The sequence below is a fragment of the Stegostoma tigrinum genome, chromosome 13, assembly GCF_030684315.1.
Source record: "Stegostoma tigrinum isolate sSteTig4 chromosome 13, sSteTig4.hap1, whole genome shotgun sequence".
Taxonomy (NCBI): domain Eukaryota; kingdom Metazoa; phylum Chordata; class Chondrichthyes; order Orectolobiformes; family Stegostomatidae; genus Stegostoma; species Stegostoma tigrinum.
This window is the reverse complement of record NC_081366.1, coordinates 49,537,028-49,559,811: the sequence shown is the minus strand read 5'-3', so window position 1 is coordinate 49,559,811 and position 22,784 is coordinate 49,537,028. Positions and strand designations below refer to the sequence as shown.

Genomic DNA, 22,784 nt, shown 5'->3' with positions numbered 1-22,784 from the left:
AGAATAGGAACAGAAGTAGGCCTTTCAGCTGTTGAGTCTGTCTTATTCGACGTGATCGTGTTTGATCACACACTTCAATGCTTTTTATTCACCCCATTCCTATAACTCTGACTGAAAACCACTGGTAATCAGAAATCAATCAATCTCTACCTTAAACATATTCAAAGATTGAGCCTCCACAGCCATCTGTGATAGAGAATTCCGAAGGTTGGCAACTCTCCGAGTAAATAATTTCTCCCCATCTGTAATCTGAGGAGCATTGCTCTTTTGTTTTAAAAGCTGTGCCTCCACCCAATAGGAGACAGCAAACTTGCATCTTCCCTATTACCACTTCTGAGTATTTTGTAAGTTTCAATGAGATCACCCCTCTTACTTCAAAATTGAAGGAAATACAGGCCCTGTTTGCATCCAATTTCCCTTCATAAGACAGTCCTGTCATCCTGGGAACAAGTCTGGCTGAGAACCTTTGTTATACTCCTTCTGTAGCAATAAAATCTTTTCCCAGATAAGGAGAACAAAACTGCATACAATACACCAGGCATGGTCCTGGCCAAACTCCCAAACTAGGATTCCAGTTGAAAAGTCTTCTTAAGATGTCACAATGTAACTATTTGATTCTCATTGTTCTTGCGCAGCTCTAGCATCGCATGACTATGTACTGAAGATAGTCCCTACAGTATATGAAGATCTAAAGGAAAAACAACGCTTTTCCTATCAGTACACAGTGGCACAAAAGGTAAAGTGACTGAGTTGTAGGTATATGATTTTTATGAACGAGGATGCACTCCAATACAACTTTAATTAAAATTGATGCAGAATAAATACTACTCGTAAGAGGCCAGTCAAAACAAGCTACATCCTTTATTATTGTGCTATTCCCAATATTCTACTTTTTCTTCTCTTTAAAATTTCCATTTCACGTAACCAATCTGTTTTTCATATAAAGTGATATTTATTTGCCCATCTTGGGACTGGAAGGTAATTAACTAGGCTTACACCCAGAAAGATAGAGCTGAGAGAGAGGTGCTGTCTTGAAGGAAGTATCATGTCTTTAACATCCTCTTACAAAGGTTCACCTTGACATTTAAGCTTCCATAACATTATCAGGGAATTCTCTTCACAGTCCCGCAAAACTTTTTTTTTGTCCATTAATCTCATTGCTGTTTTATAGGATTGTGCAGAAAATGGTTGCTGCATTTGCCTGAAAACCATTCATGTGATTTCATACTAACTTAGCAATCAGAATCCATTCACCTACCAATTAGTATTCTCTTCCAATGCAGTGTAATGTTGCTTTCCCCTTGCATTACTTTTCTTGCAACTTTTCCTGATGACAGCAAGATGAAAAACAATGGCGCAATAGCTGAATTTTCCCAGCTACTGAGCAACACCAATAATAGCAAGTTAGTTGGGAAAATATTGTGCGTTCAGAAAAATGAAATTCTTGACATCTGGAAAATAAAGTCCAATTTTGTTTTAACAACCTTTGAATAGTGAGATGAGAATCTCATTGGTGAGCAGCGAAAGACTTATTTGCTTGTATTTATGTCTCATTAGTACCAAATCTTGCCTCATTTATGTACAGTTTCTGATTGCCCCATGGGATGGAGAGAATGGCAACAATTCCCCACATGAAAGCCCAAACAGGTGTCTGGAGGCTCCAGCTTGTCACTTGCTTCACCAGGCCTCTCCCTTGGACAGCAGTCTCCAACACCTCAGGTTATCCTCCAAGGGCAGCAACTGTATGCGTCCACCTGCCTGTGGAAGTCACCGGCCTTGCTACATAACTACAGTAAGACTAACTTGGAACACAGTTCTCCTCTTCGTTACTTCACTTTGAAGTGCGCTGAGACCTTATATTGTGATGAGTGCTAGACAGGCACCCTCTCATGCATCAGAGCACCATGGGACTCTGTGCTTCCTTTCTTAGCATCCAAGTCAGACTGAATGCTCACAACATCTCCACCTGGTCTTTTTGAGCTCTGCTGCCTCATTTAACCTTGCAGTGGCACAGTACTTCTGTCTGGTCTCGAAGCCAGGCAGCTTGTCGTAGTTGTCATCAGTGAACTGTCTAGCAAGTAGACATGTTGCTATGCCATGCTATGTCAGTGTAACACCAACAGCACATGCCATCAGCTTACACGGCAAACACACTGCATATGCTTCAGCCAAATGGCTAAAGCCTAAGACGACTAGCCCTCGAATAAATCATGGGAGGTGTTATCATTAGTCAGGAGATGTCGCCGCAATCATTCAGGGGCAGCTTCCAAGCACGGTTCAGGGGCTTGGGTCAGTCAGCTGCTTGTGTCATTTGGAGTCAGAGGTTCAATATCACTACAGTCTGGGGAATGGCCAACAGTCAGACCTGCAGGTCATGTGGATCCAGCCCAGGGATTTGGGGTAAGTCATTCGAAGATTTCCACAGAGATCATTTTGGGGTCTGGCCATTTTTCAGTCAAAGCTGATGAGGTGGTTTTGGACCTGCTCATTGAAAGTTGTGGTAGGTTATGAGGTGAACAGCTGACATAAGAAAGTTGAGCAACTCGCTTGTGGGGATTGGAGGCAGTGTGCTGAGATTTGAAGGGGGTAATAATTGTGAAGGTAGTAACTCAACAGACAAGGGATGTCATGATGGTGAATTGGAGGTCATGATTTGGTGGAAGGGAGTGGGGGTGAGTGGGGTGGAAGTGATGCGTGAGAATGTGTGATTGCTTTGAGCCGATGAAGTCAACAGAGACTGGAAGGAAGGAAGGAAGGATATTGTGAAGTTTGAGGTTGCGCTTGCAACCACTTTGAAAAACACAAGAGGATTGCTGTCAGTTGTTATCCAAATTGCATGTATGCAATGGAAATGGAAAATGGCTGCCATCACAAACAGGGCAGAGTAAGTGTTCTTTTAAAATCAGACTGAACACATGAACTTGAGAACAATGCGTGGACCTTCTAGGGCAATTAGATTAATTAGGCAGTTGCACAGGACAGAGTGAAAACATCTGTTATCATAATATCCTACATGTGAAATGCATGTAGTGCCCAACTGTATGGGATGCAAGTCCTGGCCACAAACAATCTTGACCATGCTATCGGTTTTGCAGATTGATCACAGGCATCTCTGTAAGGCAAAAGTAATCATCATGACGTTAAAAGTGGGCTATAGGCTACAAGTGTAAAGAAGATACAAGATCTCGTAGACTGCATAAGGACGTGGAACCGATTTCCTCTAGCTTGAACTGTAAGTTTCTATCAACACATTCTCAGTGTGGAATGCTGTGACCAATGGATCCAGCCACAATGGAAATGGTCATTACTGTTGCTGTGATACAATGAAGGTGCAGAGATATAGAGAAGAAGCAGATGTGCCAGCAAGCAGGGGACCAGCAGCAACGTCAAGAGGCTGCAGTCTCCAAATTGTGCCATCTGCTGGCATGGAATCTGTGACCTGAAGGGTAGGAGGCCATTCTGTCCTGGTAGCTTCTAAGGTGACAGTTGCACTTATACAAATGACTGTTTCCAAGAATCCTGTGGGGCCCTGTGTGGAATTTTCCAGTTGTCCAAATAACATCATGCCATCTTGTTTCCAAATGATGAGTGCAGTGCTCAGGCCCAGATGGTATGCTTTGTGAACAAAGCTGATGACCCCAGGCACAGGTCACTACGGATTGTACGCACACCATGGTGAGAGTGCCATAAAATAACGTAGCAGACTTCATCAACCGAAAAGACTTCCATTTCATCAATGTACTAATCATGTGTGATCATCTCTACCACCTCCTAGAAGTCTATGCCAGGGGTATGGTGGAAGCTGCCATGATGTCTTTATCCTTAAGAACACATGTTCCTGTTTCGCTTCATGCCTTTTCAAGGATAGCTACTACGCGATTAGGGCTGCCATCTATGACCATGGCTGCTCACTCCATTACACAGGCTCCTGACTGAGGCTAAGTGAAGATACAATACAGTCCATTCTTCCACAAGGCCATGACGGAGCAGGGGATATGCTGCCTAAAGATGAGGTTTTGCCACTTCGATCAGATTAGAGGAGCCCTTCAGCATATCCCAGGTAGAGTGTGCTGTGTTCTGCATAATCAGAACATGCATAATCAGAACAGGCAAAGAGGGGATAACTGAAGAACTGGGAGGGCAGCAACAGCAGTCTTCTGAAGAGGAAAATGAAGACATTGAGCAGGAGGAAAATCGCCTTCAGCATGATGCTGTGATATAATGTCACCAAACAGAATTGTCGCCCAGTTCTAGTAGATGCGAGTTGGGTGACGTGATCGCTCATTGATGATAAAATCATTGCTGTAGGAAAGGCAATCAGTGCCATTTTATTCCTAGAAGCAAATGTGGATTTTTTTTTTCTGTACTTTTTTCCCTCAACTTTTATTGAATACAGGAAAAGTGAATATTTTCACCTGTCAGAAGACTCTTCAACACATGATACTCCCACGCTGAAGATAATGTGATGGCATATTGGGCATTAGGGAAAGAAGAGCACTCCATTTAGACTGGGTTCTAACATAAAACAGTAATAAGGATGTGTTGCATGTGTAACTTAATTCTTGTAGCTGCAGTTCCAATGACTGACAGACATTCAGTCAGCTGAAGATGTAAAAGCAGCTATTCATTTACGGATGTTTCTTCAATTTTATGTTGAAGTGTCACCATGCCACCTCTGTTCCTTCGGAAGCTGTTCTTTTATGATTCCATTCCATTCTATGGCCCATGAAGCCTGTTAACCAGGAGTGATCGACCTGCTGCACGGCTGGGCTTTGGGCTTTGAATGAGGTGCCAGCAACAGAAATCCTGGATGGCCCTGCCAAAGTCATAGGGTCATAGAGATCTACAGCATGAAAACAGTCCTTCAGCCCAACTTACCCATGCTGCCCAGTTTTCACAATTTGAACAAGTCCCATTTGCCTGTGTTTGGTCCATGTCCTTCCACACCTATCTCCTCCATGTAGCTGTCTAAATGTTTCTTAAATGACAAAATTGTACTTGATTCCACCACTACCTCTGGCAGCCTGTTCAAGACACTCACCATCCTCTGTGTGAAAAATTCGCCCCTCTGGACCCTTTTGAATCTCTCCTGTCTCAAGTTAAAATGATGTCCTCTAGTTCTAGATTCTCCTACCATGGGGAAAAGCTGTCTGCCAGCTGCCTTATCTATGCCTCTCATGATTCTCTGCATCTCTATCAGGTCACCCCACAGTCTCCTGCGCTCCTGAAGTAAGGATCCCAGCCTATCCAACCTCCAGTATAGCTTAGATGGGCTTCAGATTGGTATGACAGGTCGGCACAACATTGAGGGCCGAAGGGCCTGTACTGTGCTGTAATGTTCTATGTTCTATAACACAAACCCCCTTCCAGTCCAGGTAGCATCCCCACCACCCAAGACATTTTTCCATCCCCTCCCCTGTCTGCTTTCCGGAGAGACCACTCTCTCCGTGACTCCCTTGTTCGCTCCACACTGCCCTCCAACCCCACCACACCCGGCACCTTCCCCTGCAACCGCAGGAAATGCTACACTTGTCCCCACACCTCCTCCCTCACCCCCATCCCAGGCCCCAAGATGACATTCCACATTAAGCAGAGGTTCACCTGCACATCTGCCAATGTGGTATACTGCATCCACTGTACCCGGTGCGGCTTCCTCTACATTGGGGAAACCAAGCGGAGGCTTGGGGACCGCTTTGCAGAACACCTCCGCTCGGTTCGCAACAAACAACTGCACCTCCCAGTCGCAAACCATTTCCACTCCCCCTCCCATTCTCTTGATGACATGTCCATCATGGGCCTCCTGCACTGCCACAATGATGCCACCCGAAGGTTGCAGGAACAGCAACTCATATTCCGCCTGGGAACCCTGCAGCCATATGGTATCAATGTGGACTTCACCAGTTTCAAAATCTCCCCTTCCCCTACTGCATCCCTAAACCAGCCCAGTTCATCCCCTCCCCCCACTGCACCACACAACCAGCCCAGCTCTTCCCCCCCACCCACTGCATCCCAAAACCAGTCCAACCTGTCTCTGCCTCCCTAACCGGTTCTTCCTCTCACCCATCCCTTCCTCCCACCCCAAGCCGCACCCCCAGCTACCTACTAACCTCATCCCACCTCCTTGACCTGTCCATCTTCCCTGGACTGACCTATCCCCTCCCTACCTCCCCACCTACACTCTCTCCACCTATCTTCTTTACTCTCCATCTTCGGTCCGCCTCCCCCTCTCTCCCTATTTATTCCAGTTCCCTCCCCCCATCCCCCTCTCTGATGAAGGGTCTAGGCCCGAAACGTCAGCTTTTGTGCTCCTGAGATGCTGCTTGGCCTGCTGTGTTCATCCAGCCTCACATTTTATTATCTTAGCATCCTTATACATCTTTTGTGCACTCTTTCTAGTTTAACAGTATCCTTTCTATCGTAGGGCAACCAGAACTGCACTTAGTACTGAGAATGTGGCTATTAGTTCTGGCCTGTGCTGAGCGCATAACAGCATAAGGACTGTGCCAAAGCAACATAGTGCATATATAGTGAGATGCGCAGTGGATAATTACGTAATAAAACTTGCTAGCGCTCACAAAGAGAAATGTCCCGTGAAGTTGCTCGAAATTGATGCTTGAGCTGATCTTTGGTAAACCATATTCTAGTTCTGTCCTATTACCTCGACTAAAGTAATCACAGTATTTATAATTCTTTGTATGTGACACCATTGAGAATTTGGCATAGTGATAAATTGCTATATAAGTTCAAGTTAGTCCTTGCACCTTCTGTATATCTAATAATTGAAATAAATGTGAGAATCTTTACCATGAAGTACTGTTGAATTGAATTTCAGTAGCCTTTGCTAAAATTTAACTATTACTTAGTTATTGTGCATTTCAGGAATATGTGGCATATAGTCACACAGGCCGTATTATACCTGCCATCTGGTTCCGATATGACCTCAGCCCAATCACTGTCAAATATGTTGAACGACAACAGCCATTATACAGGTTTATTACAACAGTGAGTAAACACTTGTTAACTATGGTGCAATAAATGCTTGTTAGTACTCTGTACAGTATGAATCAAAGTACATGGCATAACATAAAATTAAAGCAATAAGGTGAAGTTTCAAGTGAAAGTTCTGATAGTGTTGTGTGTTTTTCCTCCTGAGACCTTGGTATTGATTAATTTTTATTAGGTACATCAGATTAATTGAACTTTTCAATTAATGAACTATGTATAGTATTTTGAAGTTATCCAATGTACTCATGGTTGTCCTGCGGGTTAATTATTAATAAACTTTGTGATTTTCCATTGTAGCATTTAAGGTCTTAAAGATGGATATTTACCATGTGTCAAAGATTTTTAGTATGGATTCTCCTCCAGCTTTAAGGTGGATTGCTTTCAAGATCCCTTTACCCCAGTACAGTTTGTTTTTAAAGTATAGACAAAGCCATTCTAAATTTTCAGATTTCTCATTAAATACAGTGAATTGTGGATAACAGGATCAAGCAAGCAAATCTGTAAAATTAGCATCTTGCACCTTAATACTTTAATTATTAAAGCCTTGGCGCAATGCATTCAATGTTTGCCTTTCATAACCATGTCTTGTTGGCTAAAATAAATTAATGTGAAAAGGGTTTGAACAGCACAGTTGATATTCAGCATAAAACTATCACAAATTTTGTTCCCTAATTTGAAGTTCATTGTCTCAGAATCCTGCTTCATTGCAGGAGAACCATGGCAGTGTTTACGTAGAAGTTCAGTGTAGTGAAAATTTTGCTCAGTCATAGTTGTACAGCACAGAAACACAGGCCCTTCAGTCCAACTCGTCCTTACTGACCAGATATCCTAACTTAATCTAGTCTCATTTTCCAGCAATTAGCCCATATTCCTCTAAGCCCTTCCTATTTGTATATCCACCCGGCTGCTCTTTAAATGTTGTAATTGTACCAGCCTCCTCCTCTTCCTCTGGCAGCTCATTTCATGCAGACGCCACCCTCAGCGTGAGATTATTGCCCATGAGGTCCCTTTTATTTCTTTCCCTTCTCACCTGAAACCTGTGCTGTCTAGTTTTGGACTCCAGTACCCTGAGAGAAAGACCTTGACTATTCACCCTATCCGTGCCCTTCATGATTTTTATAAACTTCTATAAGGTTACCCCTCAGCTTCGGATGCTCCAGGGAAACAAGCTCCAGCCTATTCAGTCTCTTCCGAGAGCTCAAATCCTCCAACCCTGGCAGCATCCTAATAGATCTTTTCTGCACCCTTTCAGATTTCATGACATCCCTTTTATAGCAGGGGAACCAAAATTGAACACAATATTCCAAAAGTGGTCTATATTCTCATCTAACTAAGCTATAACTATATCTTCCAGTGATTACTTCTGATAGCTGAGACTAGAATATTGCTACTGAGGAGGGTTACAGCACTGGGAAATTAATGGTTTTGCAGACATGCTCTGGTTTAAACTACCTGGGAACCTGCTGTTTTCGCTTTGGGGCTGCATGTGTGAAATGTAGTCTGGTCAATTGATCTGCAGAAACAGATCCATGGCCATAGGGGTGAATGAGTGCTTAGGCATGCAGTTTAGATGGTCGCCTTTAATCTTCTAGGACTTTATTCCATTTGTAATAGTAGGCCTTCTAAACTTGCTCCTCGTGACTCATCCAACCACTCCCCGTGGCCTTCATCTCAAATTTTACATCCTCCTTTTAGCCACATCCCATGTTCCCTTGTACCCTCTATGCCAGCTCAATGTTGATTCATGTTCCATCCATACCCATTCATCAGCTATGTATAACTAATAAGACATATTATAAAATTGGCAAGTGTTTAACTACTGAGGGGGCAAAAAAAGACACCCATTCATCAGTTTCCTTAATGAAGAAACTGTTGTTTGCACAACCCTTTGAAAGTGTCATTTTGAAAAATCATTTAAAACTTCAATAAACAATATAACACAAGCATCGAACACTTCACACCTCCTAATCATGTCCAAATAAACATTGAGATAAGACAGCACAGAAGAACAACTTGTTATAACTGCCTGAAGATGTCAACCAAGTAAAGCAACAGAAAACAGTTTCATTTGTCAAAGTACAGGCTCCCTGGTGAGCCAATGCCTATTGACGGGACTCTCTGTCAAACATACATTATTGAGGACAGGCAAAAATGAGAGCAGCGAATGGGGGAAGAGGACACAAGGAGCAAAGTGGACATGAGGAGGCAAGTGATGAGGGAAATGACATGGAGGGCAGAGACATGAGGTGGTAAAAGAAAGTGAGTAAGAGATTCAGGAAAAATGTAATAAGCATGACAGTTGGGAAATGAGGAATAGTTAACAAGCCACAGGAAAAGCAAATAATGGCAACATTTGGGCTCCAGGATCTGATATCGGTGAAGTTAGCTGCTAATGTCACTTGATTAATTGTGCCAGAATTAGCTCTCTCCTGTTTATCACCTGTCACGAGGCTGTCTGCCTGTTCTCTGCTCGAGAGCTAGAGTGACTATTAATCTTGCCTATCACGATGTATATTATTGTTCTCATTAAGTATGCACTGCTTGGTGGACTATTGAGATCCACACGGGCCTGCAGGTTAAACACTCCTTTGGCCTCAGCTTTGGGACCCAGCCCAAAGGCATAGAGCAAGGAGCAATTTAACATGGAACTTCTAAAGTGATGGGCTAGCTTCATTAGGATGAAAGGGATCTCACCAAGATAAAGTGGAACCCAAAGTTCCACAGGGAAAATAGTATTAGAACAATAAGTGTTTCTGGTACAGCCTAGGTATATCAACAAGAGGAATAGCCAAGAAAACCAAATCCAGGGCTTGTTGGACGACAAGGGAGATAAGTGATGTAAATGAAACAAAAACGAAAGGATAGGGGATGCATCTTGGGTGAATTCCTCAGGAGAAACAGCCAAATACACTCAGTTGAAAGGGGAAGTGAAGAGGAAATGAGACTGACAACAAAAAGTAAAATGGCTGTTAACGTTGAATGGGACCTCAAAATCATCATCTTGCATGTAAAACGTAAAGAGGCATTAAGAGGAGAGGAGGGACCTGTTGAGGACAGATAAGGTATTCTATGATTAGAGACAAGGTCATACTCAATTTGAGAGTACTTTAAGAGTTCTTAATGAGCACTTTGATCTACATTCTCTAAAAGGGGCTGTGGATAAAGCGTTAATAGAAGGAGATGGGTGAGTGAAAATTAAGATGCAGGAAATACTGGAAAATCTAGCTATGCATAGAGAGTGGATAAATTGCTTGATCTGGATGATGTACATCCCAGGTTTCTGAGTGAAAGCTGGACGAGAGAGAGGAAAGGAATGGCCATAATTCTTCCATTTTAGCAGTTACAGTGGATTAGAGAGTGGCAAATGTGAAGCCCTCCTTCAAGAAAAGGTGTAAGGAAATTCCTAGCAAGGTGTGACCAGCTGATTTAATGTCATTAAAGATTTAGAAATGATAATCAGGAAAAACCAACAGGCTCTTGGAGCGAGGAGTGAGTTAATTCATCGAGTAGCACTGATTTATAAACTCAGACTGTTTGATGAATCTGATTTTTTTGGTTGAAGTAATGGTGAAGGTTGATGATGGAAATGAAATATAGATTGGTTTATCTATTTTTAGAAAGTTTTTGACAAAGTAACGCACTAAAGACTGCTGAACAAATTAAGGCTCATTATTAAAGAAAGGTTAGTGTGCACTCTGATTTGGGGAAAGAAAAAGACTCAAGGACAGAAAGCAATTAGTCACAATAAATTGCTGCTTTTCAGACTTGATGGTAGATCTAAAAAGGATTTCAAAATGAGCTGATTTTTAAGGGTTAAGCTGTGGCAAACTATAGGGAGGTGCTAAACTACTACAATTGGGTAAATATTGATTTACGGGACAACAAGTGGCAGAAAAGACTCATGATGCCTTTTGGCTAATGTGATTAGTAATGGACAATATGTAATTAATGATTCAGTACGAAAGGGTATGACATAACAGAGGAATCTTTGCAAAGATCGTGGAAGATGACAAGACATATTGAGAGAGTCACTAATCAAATATGGAATTTTGGCCTTCTCAAGCCGAAGTCTTGTGATGGTCTTGTGTCACTTTGGGTGGTATCTGTGCCTTTGAACGAAGCTGCACACGCAAGTCAAATTCCAGGATTTGGTAGCCAAGGAAGGTGCATTCATCACACAATCAAGTAAACTGAATACCAACTTTAAATCCTTCCAGCATGCACTAGGTAATAAAAGCAGGAGAGATTCCTCATCAGACACCTGATGGAAAGAAACTGGATCCTTTACTGGCACTATTTCTAGCTCCAAGCTGCAGCAAGTGTATAATAATCTGTGGTGTCAGAGCAATGCTGTCTTCTGAGAGGGTGGGGCGGTTGGATCAGGTAAAACCGGACTAGCTGGTGTGGACCAGATTAGTGCCAACACTATAGCCTCGATCCCTGTTCTGACGGGGGGTTTTCCAGTCCTTCCTCCTTCCGAAACCTTTAGGGCTCAGGCACAATTAGTTAGACCTGTTTTCAGGCGGAGAACACGAGAAAAGGAAGCAGTGGGGGTAATGAATACAACAACAAAAATGTAAAATTATGGTTAAATCACAACTGTATTAGTGTGTATACAGCTGGTCACCATATATAGTAAGATCGTAGTGGAGTGTGCAAGAGATTTTCCAGAATGATTCCGGGGATGGGAAATTTTAGCTCCAAGGTAAGTTATAGAAGGAAGCTAGGATTGTTCTTCCTGGGCCAAAGGACGTTGAGGGGAGACTTGTTTGAAGTGCACAAATTGATGTCACGTTTAGACGAGTTAGACAAAGTAAAGTGTTCCATTAGCTAATGTTGCAAGGACTAGGGACCACAGATCTGAAGTTCTTGTCAGGAAGTGCAGGTGGGATGTGAGGAAGAACATATTTACTAATCAAATGTTACTATACTCAAACTCACTTATCAGGTGAAAATAGAAATGATCATTGATATCAAAAAGAAATTAGATGGGCATCTGAGGGAAATAAACTTAAAAGGCAATGGCAGTATAGCAGGAGAATTAGTCTGATGGGCTTGTTCCATTTTGAGCCCAATGGACCACATAGTCTTTCACTGTGCTTTCAAGATGCCATGAGTCTATGTTCCGAAAATATTGAACAGTACAGCACAGTACAGGCCCTTCGGTCCACGATATTGTGCCAACCTATTATCCTACTAAGATCAAACTACGCTGCATACCCTGCATTATGCTATCCTCTATGTGCTTGTCCAAAAGTCACTTAAAAGTCTCTAAAGTATCTGACTCCACTACCACTGCCGGCAGCGCATTCCACATGCCCACCACTCTCTCTGTAAAGAACCTACCTCTGACATCTCCTGTATACCTTCCTCCAATCACCTTAAAATTATGCTCCCTTGTAATAGTCAATTCCGCCCTGGGAAAAAGTCTCTGGTTATCCACTCTATCTATGCCTGTCATCATCTTACACACCTCTTTCAAGTCACCTCTCGTCCTTCTTCACTCCAGTGAGAAAAGCCCTAGCTCTTTCAACCTTCCGTCATAAGACCTGCCCTCCAGTCCAGGCAGCATCCTGGTAAATCTCCTCTGCTCTCAAAAGCTTCCACATCCTTCCAATAATAAGGCAACCAGAACTGAACACAATGTTCCAAGTGATGTCTAACCAGGGTTTTATGGAGCTGCAGCATAGCCTCTCAGCTCTTAATCTCAATTTCTCTGCCCTTGAAAACTTTTGGTTTCGGAGGAATAGTGATGACAAATTTTACAGTTTCTGCCATAACGACTGCTGTAGCATCTCTGCCTATAAATTTTAGTAGAATATTATAACAGTGCGTTCAGAAATCTTCAACTGAAAAAACATCATTAAAGATTATATATTCTAATGCAGTGATTTCATTTTTGTCCAGTGCATGTACTGCTAAACTCCATGCTAAGTAGACCCATTCTTTGAATGCATTTTTGTATTAAGGTATTTGAGAATTGACTTCCAAGCTGTACGATCCAACAAATTCATAACCAACTTTAAAGTACAATTATGGTTTGATCAAAAGTTTTAGTAATTTTGTAACCTGTTCACTCAAACTTTCCTTGATTTGTCTCGTAATTGTACAGTTTCAGAAAATGAAGTTGAGTGGTCCAATCTCAAATTTTACTGTTGCCTTGTATGATTATTATTTATGTTCAGAGGCTTTGAAAGTACATGAAAAGAAGTCCCTTAGAATGGTGCATTTAAGTCAGTGTTTAATCCCTGTGAAGCTTTTATTTATTTTATTCTTGGATGTTGCTCAAGCTATCACTTGCAGTTCCTTTTGTCCTGCATTTTTCTTTTGGCTGTACGTATTGAAGTGGCTAAATGAACCATTATTGCATTGTTGCACTGCAAGCTAAATGAGAAACCAGATAGAGTTACTAATATTGCAGAGATTGTGTGCTGGAGTGTTTAGTGGTGGATGGCATCATACTGCAGATGCTTAGCAAATGGAGATGCAGCCTGCATATGTCACACGTGTTTTAAGTGGAGCAGTAACGTAGCAGGACTGGGAGTTCGTGTTGTTTGGAAAAGTACATTTTAACTGGCTGTCACTGTTATTTCCATACAAATCTATAGCCAACCTACAGATCATTTTAGAGACTTATCAAAGTAACTTCAGGTCAAATGTTTCTGATTTGCCTCGTTGCATTCATGTCCTTGCAGCAGATCAGTTTCAAAAATGTATGGATCTTATGTTTGAGCTGTTCATTTCTATTCTCCAAGCTGGATTCCTATCCGTTACCATGCTGGAACTTTAAGAGGACGGACAGCGATGACCTTTGATGTAAATTGAAACTGAGCACACTATTTAGGGATTGGAAGAGATTCCAAAATCTGAGAATCAAAACCCTTAACAAGAATGCTTATAACTGAAGAAATGGCCAGGATCTCTGATATATCTTAGGAAATGTATAATTCTGAATTTGATGCAGCTCTCTGTCTAAATTTAAGTGTAGAGATACGGAAGAAGAAAACGCTATGGATTGATGATTAAGACTGAGAGTGTTGTACTTCTGATTCTGAGGCTGTAAGTCGAAGGACATCATTCTTATAGACCAAATTTAGCGACTGATGGTGCTAATCGTGCGGTTTTACATCATTGTTGCCATGGTAGTTTGTGAATCATCATAGTGCTCTGAAAGCTGTCCAGGGCTGTTTCTAGGGAGATTATCTGCTGGATAGCAGATGGTGTATTGTTTAAGGAGCAGGCATTGGGACGAAGCAAAGGCTTTTACACCTACGCAGCAAATATACGCTCATCAATTACTGTAGTTGTCAGGTTTAATTCCAGAGATGATTAAAAATTAAATTTTCAAGTTTCCGTATATTTTGAAGAAACCCTCCTTTGATATGACTTTGAAAAATAATGCATATTCATCTGAACCAAGTGATCGTACCCTAACTTCTGTCAAATATACAATAGAGATTAACGATGTAAAAACTCTGAATCACTGAGTAATCTTAAATGCAAATAAATTATATTGTAATATATAATGCAGCCTGTCCATTTTCATTAGCTCATCCCTTGGATGCTTAGGATTACATTCTAGTGGAGAACATGATTTCATTATTTTGAATAAAAATAAAGTCTCAGTAGCTCTTAAAGTGAATGGAAGTTCTCACTTAAGAGTGACGGCTCATTCTTGGGTTTGATCCTCAGATGGTAACGTCTGGCCAGTTAGCTGCTCCCACACTGGTCATTGGGGCCTGGTTACAGGCAGGTAGCTAATTGAAATTGTTAGAGAGACTTTTTAAAGCCTTTCCCCAACACTAATTGAATTTACTGGTCGGTGGGCAGGTTTCCTGCAATGTCTGTAACATGAGCAGTGAAAGATGGGGATCTACTGGTGACATTTTGGGACTTGCATTCGATCTCTGTGTCAGGATCTCAATCCCTGAAACAAAAGTCCTCCCTTTCATTTTTAGCAGCGGTGGGGAACTGGTGGTCAAGGGCTCAGTGACATGATATATCCTGCATTAAACATAATGGAAAAGGGATTTGGGTCAAGTGTATAAGCAATGCTCAATGCACTACTGCAAGTTTTCCTCGACCATGTAATTTCCACTCCCACCAAATATGGAATTTGCATAATTAAAAATGTCAAGCAATTTAAACTTTTCCCATTGGGCACAAGAAGGTCAATTGCAGCTTCATTTTAAAATCTGTTCTAATACTCAAGTACCGTCATGCTGAACTTTGACTTCTTACTTTTATTTCCAAAATGGTGTGTGTATTGAATAAAATTCCATTTTAGCAGTTATTGTTGAAAACTTTGAGAGTACTGTAAAACTGTTTGGTGACTGATAAATATTAAATTTGCATAATATTAAATTATAGTCCGTTCTGTTGATGGGCTTTAATGTTAATCATGAAATGTTACCATGAGATTTTATTTCTATTCAAAGTACAATAAATACAGAGGATTATGGTAGGATGACTACAAATGCTGGGGAAGTGAAGATTAAATTGTTTGCACTTGATTCTCAGTTTGTGCATTTAGAAGAGTTTTTGATTGATTAACCTTGAAGGACCAGAAAAATGGCTGCAATCTTCTGAGGGGGGTAATCAGGATTTTTGAATAGGAGGAGCATCACCCTCTACATGATCCGCTAATGCGGTGACAGGCACATGAAGCCAAACATTTAATTGACACCAAGTCCCAATAGATGGGAGCTGGGTGTGTTGATCACTCAGTGACTGTGAATTTGTTGCTGCTTGGAAGGCAAATGGTCTCTGTTGTTTGCAGAGGCAAATACAACTTATGTTTGGTTGGTTGTTGCTTTGTTTTTGCTATTGCCGGATAGAAGCGATTTTAACATGATGCTTCCATGTTGTGCAACTAGAAAATGTTATACTATGCTGGGTATTGGGGAAAGTGTAGCACTTGCTTACAGAGGGTTTTAGTTAAGTAACCTGTCTAGCTTGGTTCATAAAAATATATATATTTATGAATGCTTGCAATGAAGTATCAGCCATGGCACCTATGTGCCCTCAGAAGCATTTATTTCTCATTCCCCTCCAACTATGTGCAGTGCGACTCCCTGCTGATAACACTTGAACCTGTTCTCAGCTGGGCTTTAAAAATAACACTGGAACCAGGAATTCTGGGATGTCTCAGCAGCAGCGAATGGATCCACCATTGCTGAGCAAAAGGTAGTGTAATTGGGACACCAGAGAGATAATATGCAGACATCATGAGACAAAGCTGCAGAGAATAGCGTAAGAAAACTTGCTAGGCTTATCGAGGGAAACCTTTTCACAAAATTCTCCAAAATTGATGTGTAGCCGATTTCTGGTAAAAGTCACTCCCAAGTCTGAGACAAAGCAGAGGGCTAGGTGTTAAATATTTTATTGAGTTCACTGGAAAGGAATTGTAACAGCCATTAAAAATGATATACAAATCAGTTTGAGATAATAGGTGTGCTGCCTCTGATTTTCATCACCACTTTTTGTTAGTATAAAATGTAATGACAGAGTATCTTTATTCTTCTGAGTCAGTAATTTTGACGTTCTTTTTGTTATTCTTTCATAGAATGTGAGTTTCTCTGACAAGACCGGCATTTGTTGTGTTTGAGATGGTGGTGGGAGACCTTTTTGATTTGCTGCAGTATTAGCAGTGTAAATGTATCCACAGTGCTTTTGGGAAGGTATTTCTACATTTTCGATCATCAGAGTGAAAGAGCAGTGACATAGTTCCAAGTCAGAATATCACGTAGCTTGGAGAAGAACCAGCTGCCGGTGGTGTTCCTATGGTTGGCTGCTGCCCCTGTTCTCCTTGATAGTTTGGAAGGCATTGCCAAACAGGCATAATGATTGCAGCAGTGCATCTTATACATGTTGCCAGTGTATGTCAGTGGTGGAAGGTCTGAATTTTCAAGATGGTGGATGGGCTACAGGTCTAAGCATCCAGGATGGTGTTAAGCTTCTTGAATGTTGTTAGTGTTGTAGGCTTCCAGGCAAGTTAAGAGTATTCAGCCACACTCCTGAGTTGTGCTTTATGGATAGTGGTCAGCGTTTGGGGGCTCGGAGGATGGATTAAAAATTTCTCATCTCTGACCTGGTTTCATTGCCACTGTATTTAAATGGCTGGCGCAGTTACGAGTTTGATCTGTGTTGGCTGCTAAGTTGTTAATGGTGGGGGATTCTTCAATGGTAATGCTCATTAAGAGAGGTCGGTTAGATTCCCATTTTTTACAGATGGCTGTTGTCTGATACTTGTTTTGGAAGACTGTAGTCATTTTGATTGCTCATGGTGTTTGTGCTTCAGCACAGAACTGTGTGAGGTCAAGTTTGGGCTTTCCTGTCCTCTCAATCTACAAATAGATGGGGTCATGAAAACAATTTTAAGTGAGACTGCTCCTTAGCCTCGTGGCTCACCAGTTTCAGGGAAAGAAAAATACTTGTCACGAATGTATTTGGTTCATCAGTGTTGATCATATGGTATTCTTTGTTATTTTCTACTGTGATGTAGACTGCGAAATTTCTGTATATATTTAGTATTATATATTGTAATTTGGATGTTTAGTGACTGTCTATTAGCTTGCAAATATTTCTGTAGCTGTGGTGATCTGGTTTGAAATAATTTTTGAGGCATACCTTTAGAATTAATGCGTTTTTTGTACAGTACTAATGAATTTTGGTTGTTTTGTAACCCAGCAAGGCCTTAAAGGTTCTTAGATATTTATGGATTTTTTTTTCATGTTGGGGGGAAACACCCATAGTTGAAAGAGTTTTTTTTTCCAGGCTTACTGTGCTTTTAGGCAGTATTATGAGGTGTTTTGATGAAGATGTTTGGATAGACCAAGAAGTAAAGGAGCTAACAAGGTAAAATAACTCCACAGAGGCCAATATCCCATTACCAAGTCATCCTTTATTTACATGTGCACACAACACCAGCTAGAGCTGGCCAGCTCGGATTCAGTCCATGAAGCAAGGAGATTCTGAATCTCCTGTTTATATTGGTTAGCCAGGGCTCCCTGATTGGCCCAGGTTAACAACCCCAATCAAGGAACTCATAGTCAATAGGATCCCCCTTCTTCCAAACACCAGTAGATTACCTAAATTAAATGTTGGTGTTAAACACAGACCAGAAGTGTTGGGATAAAAGTCTGAAAAGGATACTTAAAGCTGAGTATGTGTAATATATAGTAGCTCCAGGAAGAAGTTCTATCTGGTTCCAGTCTATAGGATAAAGTCATAAGTGACTTAAACCTACAAAGCAATTACAGACGGATTCAGGTGTAAATACTATTCTGTTTAGGTAACACAAATTCAATGATTTTTAAACATGCAGCAAAAGTGCAATTCCATTATGCCAAAAATATGCCTTTCATAAATTGAAAACAAAAATAACACCTTTAATATTTTACCAAAAATGCACCCCGATACAATATGAATCTGTTATTTTTGTTTTCAATATATAAAGGAGTATTTTCAGCTTAATGGGATTACATTTTTACTGTTTTTAAAAATCTTTGAATTTTAGTTCCAAGTTTCCTTTTACAATTTATTATTATTTTTGTTTATAAACTTCTATTTTACTGTTCAAACAAAATCTGAAGAATTATGTCCTTATGTTTCAGTGAGAAACAACTTTGTTAAGACCAGAACAATCCATATATGATCTATCAAACTGGGCTTTAATCTGGGATCTAACTTATCCAGTAATAACGATAGGAACTGAGATTATGACATTACGTTGGTAGATTTGTAATGAAATAGGTTATAATTCATTGTGAGCTCTGACTGGCAGGTGTGCAGACATTAGTACTGGTAAATACTCAAGTGGCCTTCCTGCTTCCCTTCACCTGTTTGTAATTTTAAGAGCTTTAGGGAATGTAAGTGAGGCTTAAGTGACTCACAAAGCTGTATCTTGATTGAAACCCTACCTTGTTGTGCTGCAGTTGTTTGGCAAGAGGAGTTGAAGGACATGACAGATTGAGGAGAGGCCGGGCAGGTCACCTTGCTTGAGCTACAGGAGGGAAATGTGGAGAGCATCTTTCACTAACTCCTTTCCATATCTGACACATACCTCGCACAGTCTTGTATGCACCTTACTTGCCTGGCCTTCTTATCCCAGCTCCTGGATCTCCCTTCACTCTCCCTGCGACCCATACTTTTGTGGCTCTGAAAGCTCTGGCTTAGGCAAGTGGAACTACTTGTAGCCTGGCAGTGGCCACCACTTGAGTGGTAAGGAGCCACAGTGATCAGTGGGATGTGTTCTGCTGACTCTTGATGTGGTCTACCAAGAAACCATGCCAAATTGTTCCCTTGCCTCTTGTTTTATTTATTATTCACCAACAAATTCAGCCTCTAAGAAGGGTCCCGACCCGAAACGTCAGCTTTCCTGCCCCATTGATGCTGCCTGGCCAGATATTTTCCTCCAGCTTCACATTGTGTTATCTCAGCCTCTACTCATAATTGATTATTTTGTGTCTCTGTGGTGTTTGTATAGTTTACCTTTTAGGAGAGAGGTGATGCCTGATGTCATTTTGTAAAGAGTGTGTTCACCTATTTTTAACTTGATGTATATGCAAGTTTTGGATTAGAGTACATTTTGATTCAGTAAAATTTTTTGATTATAGATGCACAAATTCATTTAACCTGCAAAATCTACTTGCTTTGGGGAGATAAATGTTAATATTGAGTCTTCTTAAAAATTTCATGTCTGTGAATTTTGTGCAGAGAAATGTTAGTATTTGAAATTGCGTAATCTGATGCATACAATTTTTCACCCCCAGATTTGTGCAATCATTGGAGGAACATTTACAGTTGCTGGGATCATAGACTCTTGCATTTTTACAGCATCTGAAGCCTGGAAGAAGATTCAACTGGGCAAAATACACTAGCAACAATGTATGCAATTACCGAGCCAGTCCAGTTTGCAAGCAACTGACTTAAAATGAATTGAGATTTTTATTTATGCTGGACTACCAACCAGAGTCATTCAAAGTTACAGCTAGATTTTGGGTAATTCTGTTTCATTCTGTAGTCATTAAGAAGTGAAATGTGTTTCGCAGGATGTTTGAATATCTAAATGAATGACAAAGTAACTCATGCACATCTGTCTTTAATAATATTACATTATATTCTGATGTAAATTGATAACATTGTTGAAGAAAACATCTAAAGCTGAAAGAGTTGTTGAGAAAAATAGAATGTCTTTTCTGATCTTAAAGCCAAACAAAAACAGTGGACAATGAAGAGATACCTGATGTTGTTCTGTTTTACATTTTTATGCAACAGGATTAAAGTTAGATTTTGTTTAGTTCTTTCAACAAAGTTCAACATACCACTTAACGCAACAATTTGGACATCAGTTTTTATGTTATATAAAAGTACTATCTTTTGTCTGTGTCTTTACATAGAACAGTAAAGCTCAGTAACAGGCTCTTGGGCCCACCATGTCTGTGCCGACCATGATGCTATTCTGAACTAATTTAACCTGGCTGCACATGGTCCGTGTCTCCCTATTCCCTGCCTGTTCATGTGTCTCCCTATTCCCTGCCTGTTCATGTGTCTAGCTAAATGTCCCTTAAACTGTGCTATCATATCCATTTCCACCACCTCCCCTGGCAGTATGTTCCAGGAACGATCAGAAATTTAATTTGCATTGTTATATCTTACTGTCTGTATGTAAAATGTGCATATTTTGAATAGCATGTTGGTAGTTTTGTTTTAAAGAAAACTTGCACATAAGTTTTGTGACTGCTTTTGAGGGCTATATTCAGTGCTTAAAATTGAAAATTAGGACCTATATTTATATTAGTATACCATTTTTTCCATAGTTATTTACTGGTATTTTAATGTATTCAAAGTTCATTGGATGCAAATAATCTCCATGCTGGAATTTTAGGTAACTCTAAGCAATTACTTGATGGGTTTAAAAAAACAGTATTTATCTGAAGTGAATCATCAAATCGGAATTAATGCTTTTATCCCCTTATGGTTAGTGACGATGCAGAGACACTCAAAATTTCAAGGTGCAGCTATAAATGATTATGTATAAACACTCTATTTCAGTAGGTACTTAGCTAATAGAAAAACAGTTATAACATGGGGAAACTGAAGTAAATTGCCTGAGAGAAATGTTGAAAATTATACCTTATCAGTGGAACAGATGAGCAATGATATTTAAATATTTTTCTCCAATGTATAGTGCCAAATGTCTTGAATAACGATATGAATCATTCCTCTAAATTTATTTTTAAAGTTTATAATAAAGTCATTCAAAATGCAGTATTTGGTGCTCCAGAACTATGAAGAAGCCAATGTAAATCAGTAAACATCTGTGAGGTAAAAATTTAAAGCAGTATCGTGTAAGGAAAGAGATCGTAGGAACTGCAGATGCTGGAGAATCGGAGATAACAAGGTGTAGAATTGGAATTTTATGAAGAAGGGTCTAGGCCCGAAATGTCAGTCTTCCTGGTCCCCTGATGCTGCTTGGCCTGCTGTGTTCATCCAGCTCTACACCTTGTTATCTCACATAAGGAAAGATATTGTTAAGTATTTTGCAGTTTTCTGTTCATCTACAAAGTACTCAACAAATATTTTTCTTCGAACCTTTTTTAAAGGTTGCTTGATTTCCAACGTTTCTGAAAAAGAGACGGCAGTCATTTTTGTTGACAAAGTAGGCTTACCAAAACAATCTGTATTTTTCACTTTTTAAAAATTGTGATGTAGTTCTGAAGGTTGAGAAAACAATTGTCCCTTCTGAAATGTTTCACATTGTCCCTTATTTGAGGCAAGTTCATTTGTTTAAGTATATTGTATTTGTATGCAGTGTATGAAAGTTAGTGCAGGAACTGTTTGGTTACATTTCGGAACGTTATGTAGATTCATATTTTAGAAATAAATTCTATAATGTTGCTGTGGTGGCATCACTAATGTCTATTGTGCACAACAGCGATTACCATTCGAGCTAGCAGTTTCCTGAAACCATGCACTGCAACAACAATTCTGTCAAATAAAAGAGTAATGCATATGCATGAAACCAGTATGGTATGATTTATAAAATGTCCTTTTAGAAAAATACATTGCTAAAACCTCTACCATCATTTTCCATCCATTTGGATTGAAAAGTACTGTGTTTGTGTTTGTCACTGTTCTTAACTATGATGAATGCATGCGGGTTTTCTTTTCAGTTGACATGTATAATACTTGTAATATCGAAGGAGATCAAAATTAACATTAAAAGTACCATCCTAGTGATGTCTGAATTCTGCAGAAATTCCACTTTGAACTGATGATACTGAAAAAAATGTATTTAAGCACATATCTAATTAAAACTTTTTGAACAATAGCATATTCCCTTTCAATCAATAGTTTATTTGGGGAAAAAGTAGAATAAGGCACAAATTAGGGAGCCTCATAAACTTCCCGAATGTTTCCAACATTTCTTTGCATTGTGACAGTTCGTTTAAGACCCACAATGTTTGAGCGCGGTTCATGCAAATTAGTATGCAAACTGATTGGAAGCTGATGTAGTTCTATTTTTTAACAAAAGAACTTATATTGATCCTTCTTTTTTGTTAACTATGTGAAAATTTAAATCTTTATATTCAGACGTGAGGTTAGGATATTAATTGCCCAAGTCCAGAGATAGTTCTGTTTGCAGGTTAAAATGTAAAAAAATTCTCCCAAAAAACCAGTGTTAAAACCTGAGATTCAAAGTGCGGTGGTAACCTTGGATATTAGCATTGATGTTCCTGTGCAAATATTAGCAGTAGAATCCATTTGCAACTTTT

The 22,784-nt window shown here is 40.2% G+C and overlaps 1 protein-coding gene across 1 annotated transcript in view; it reads left to right on the top strand.

Annotated features, from left to right (window-relative positions):
• The window catches only part of ergic1 (endoplasmic reticulum-golgi intermediate compartment 1), a 98,414-nt gene extending 76,077 nt beyond the window's left edge, over positions 1 to 22,337 (top strand). The window contains exons 8-10 of the mRNA XM_048543212.2: positions 636 to 736; positions 6,880 to 7,002; positions 19,779 to 22,337. Of these exons, the coding sequence (XP_048399169.1) occupies positions 636 to 736; positions 6,880 to 7,002; positions 19,779 to 19,886 (332 nt within the window). The 3' untranslated portion in view covers positions 19,887 to 22,337. The remainder of the gene's footprint in view (positions 1 to 635; positions 737 to 6,879; positions 7,003 to 19,778) is intronic.
• The last annotated feature ends 447 nt before the right edge of the window (positions 22,338 to 22,784 follow it).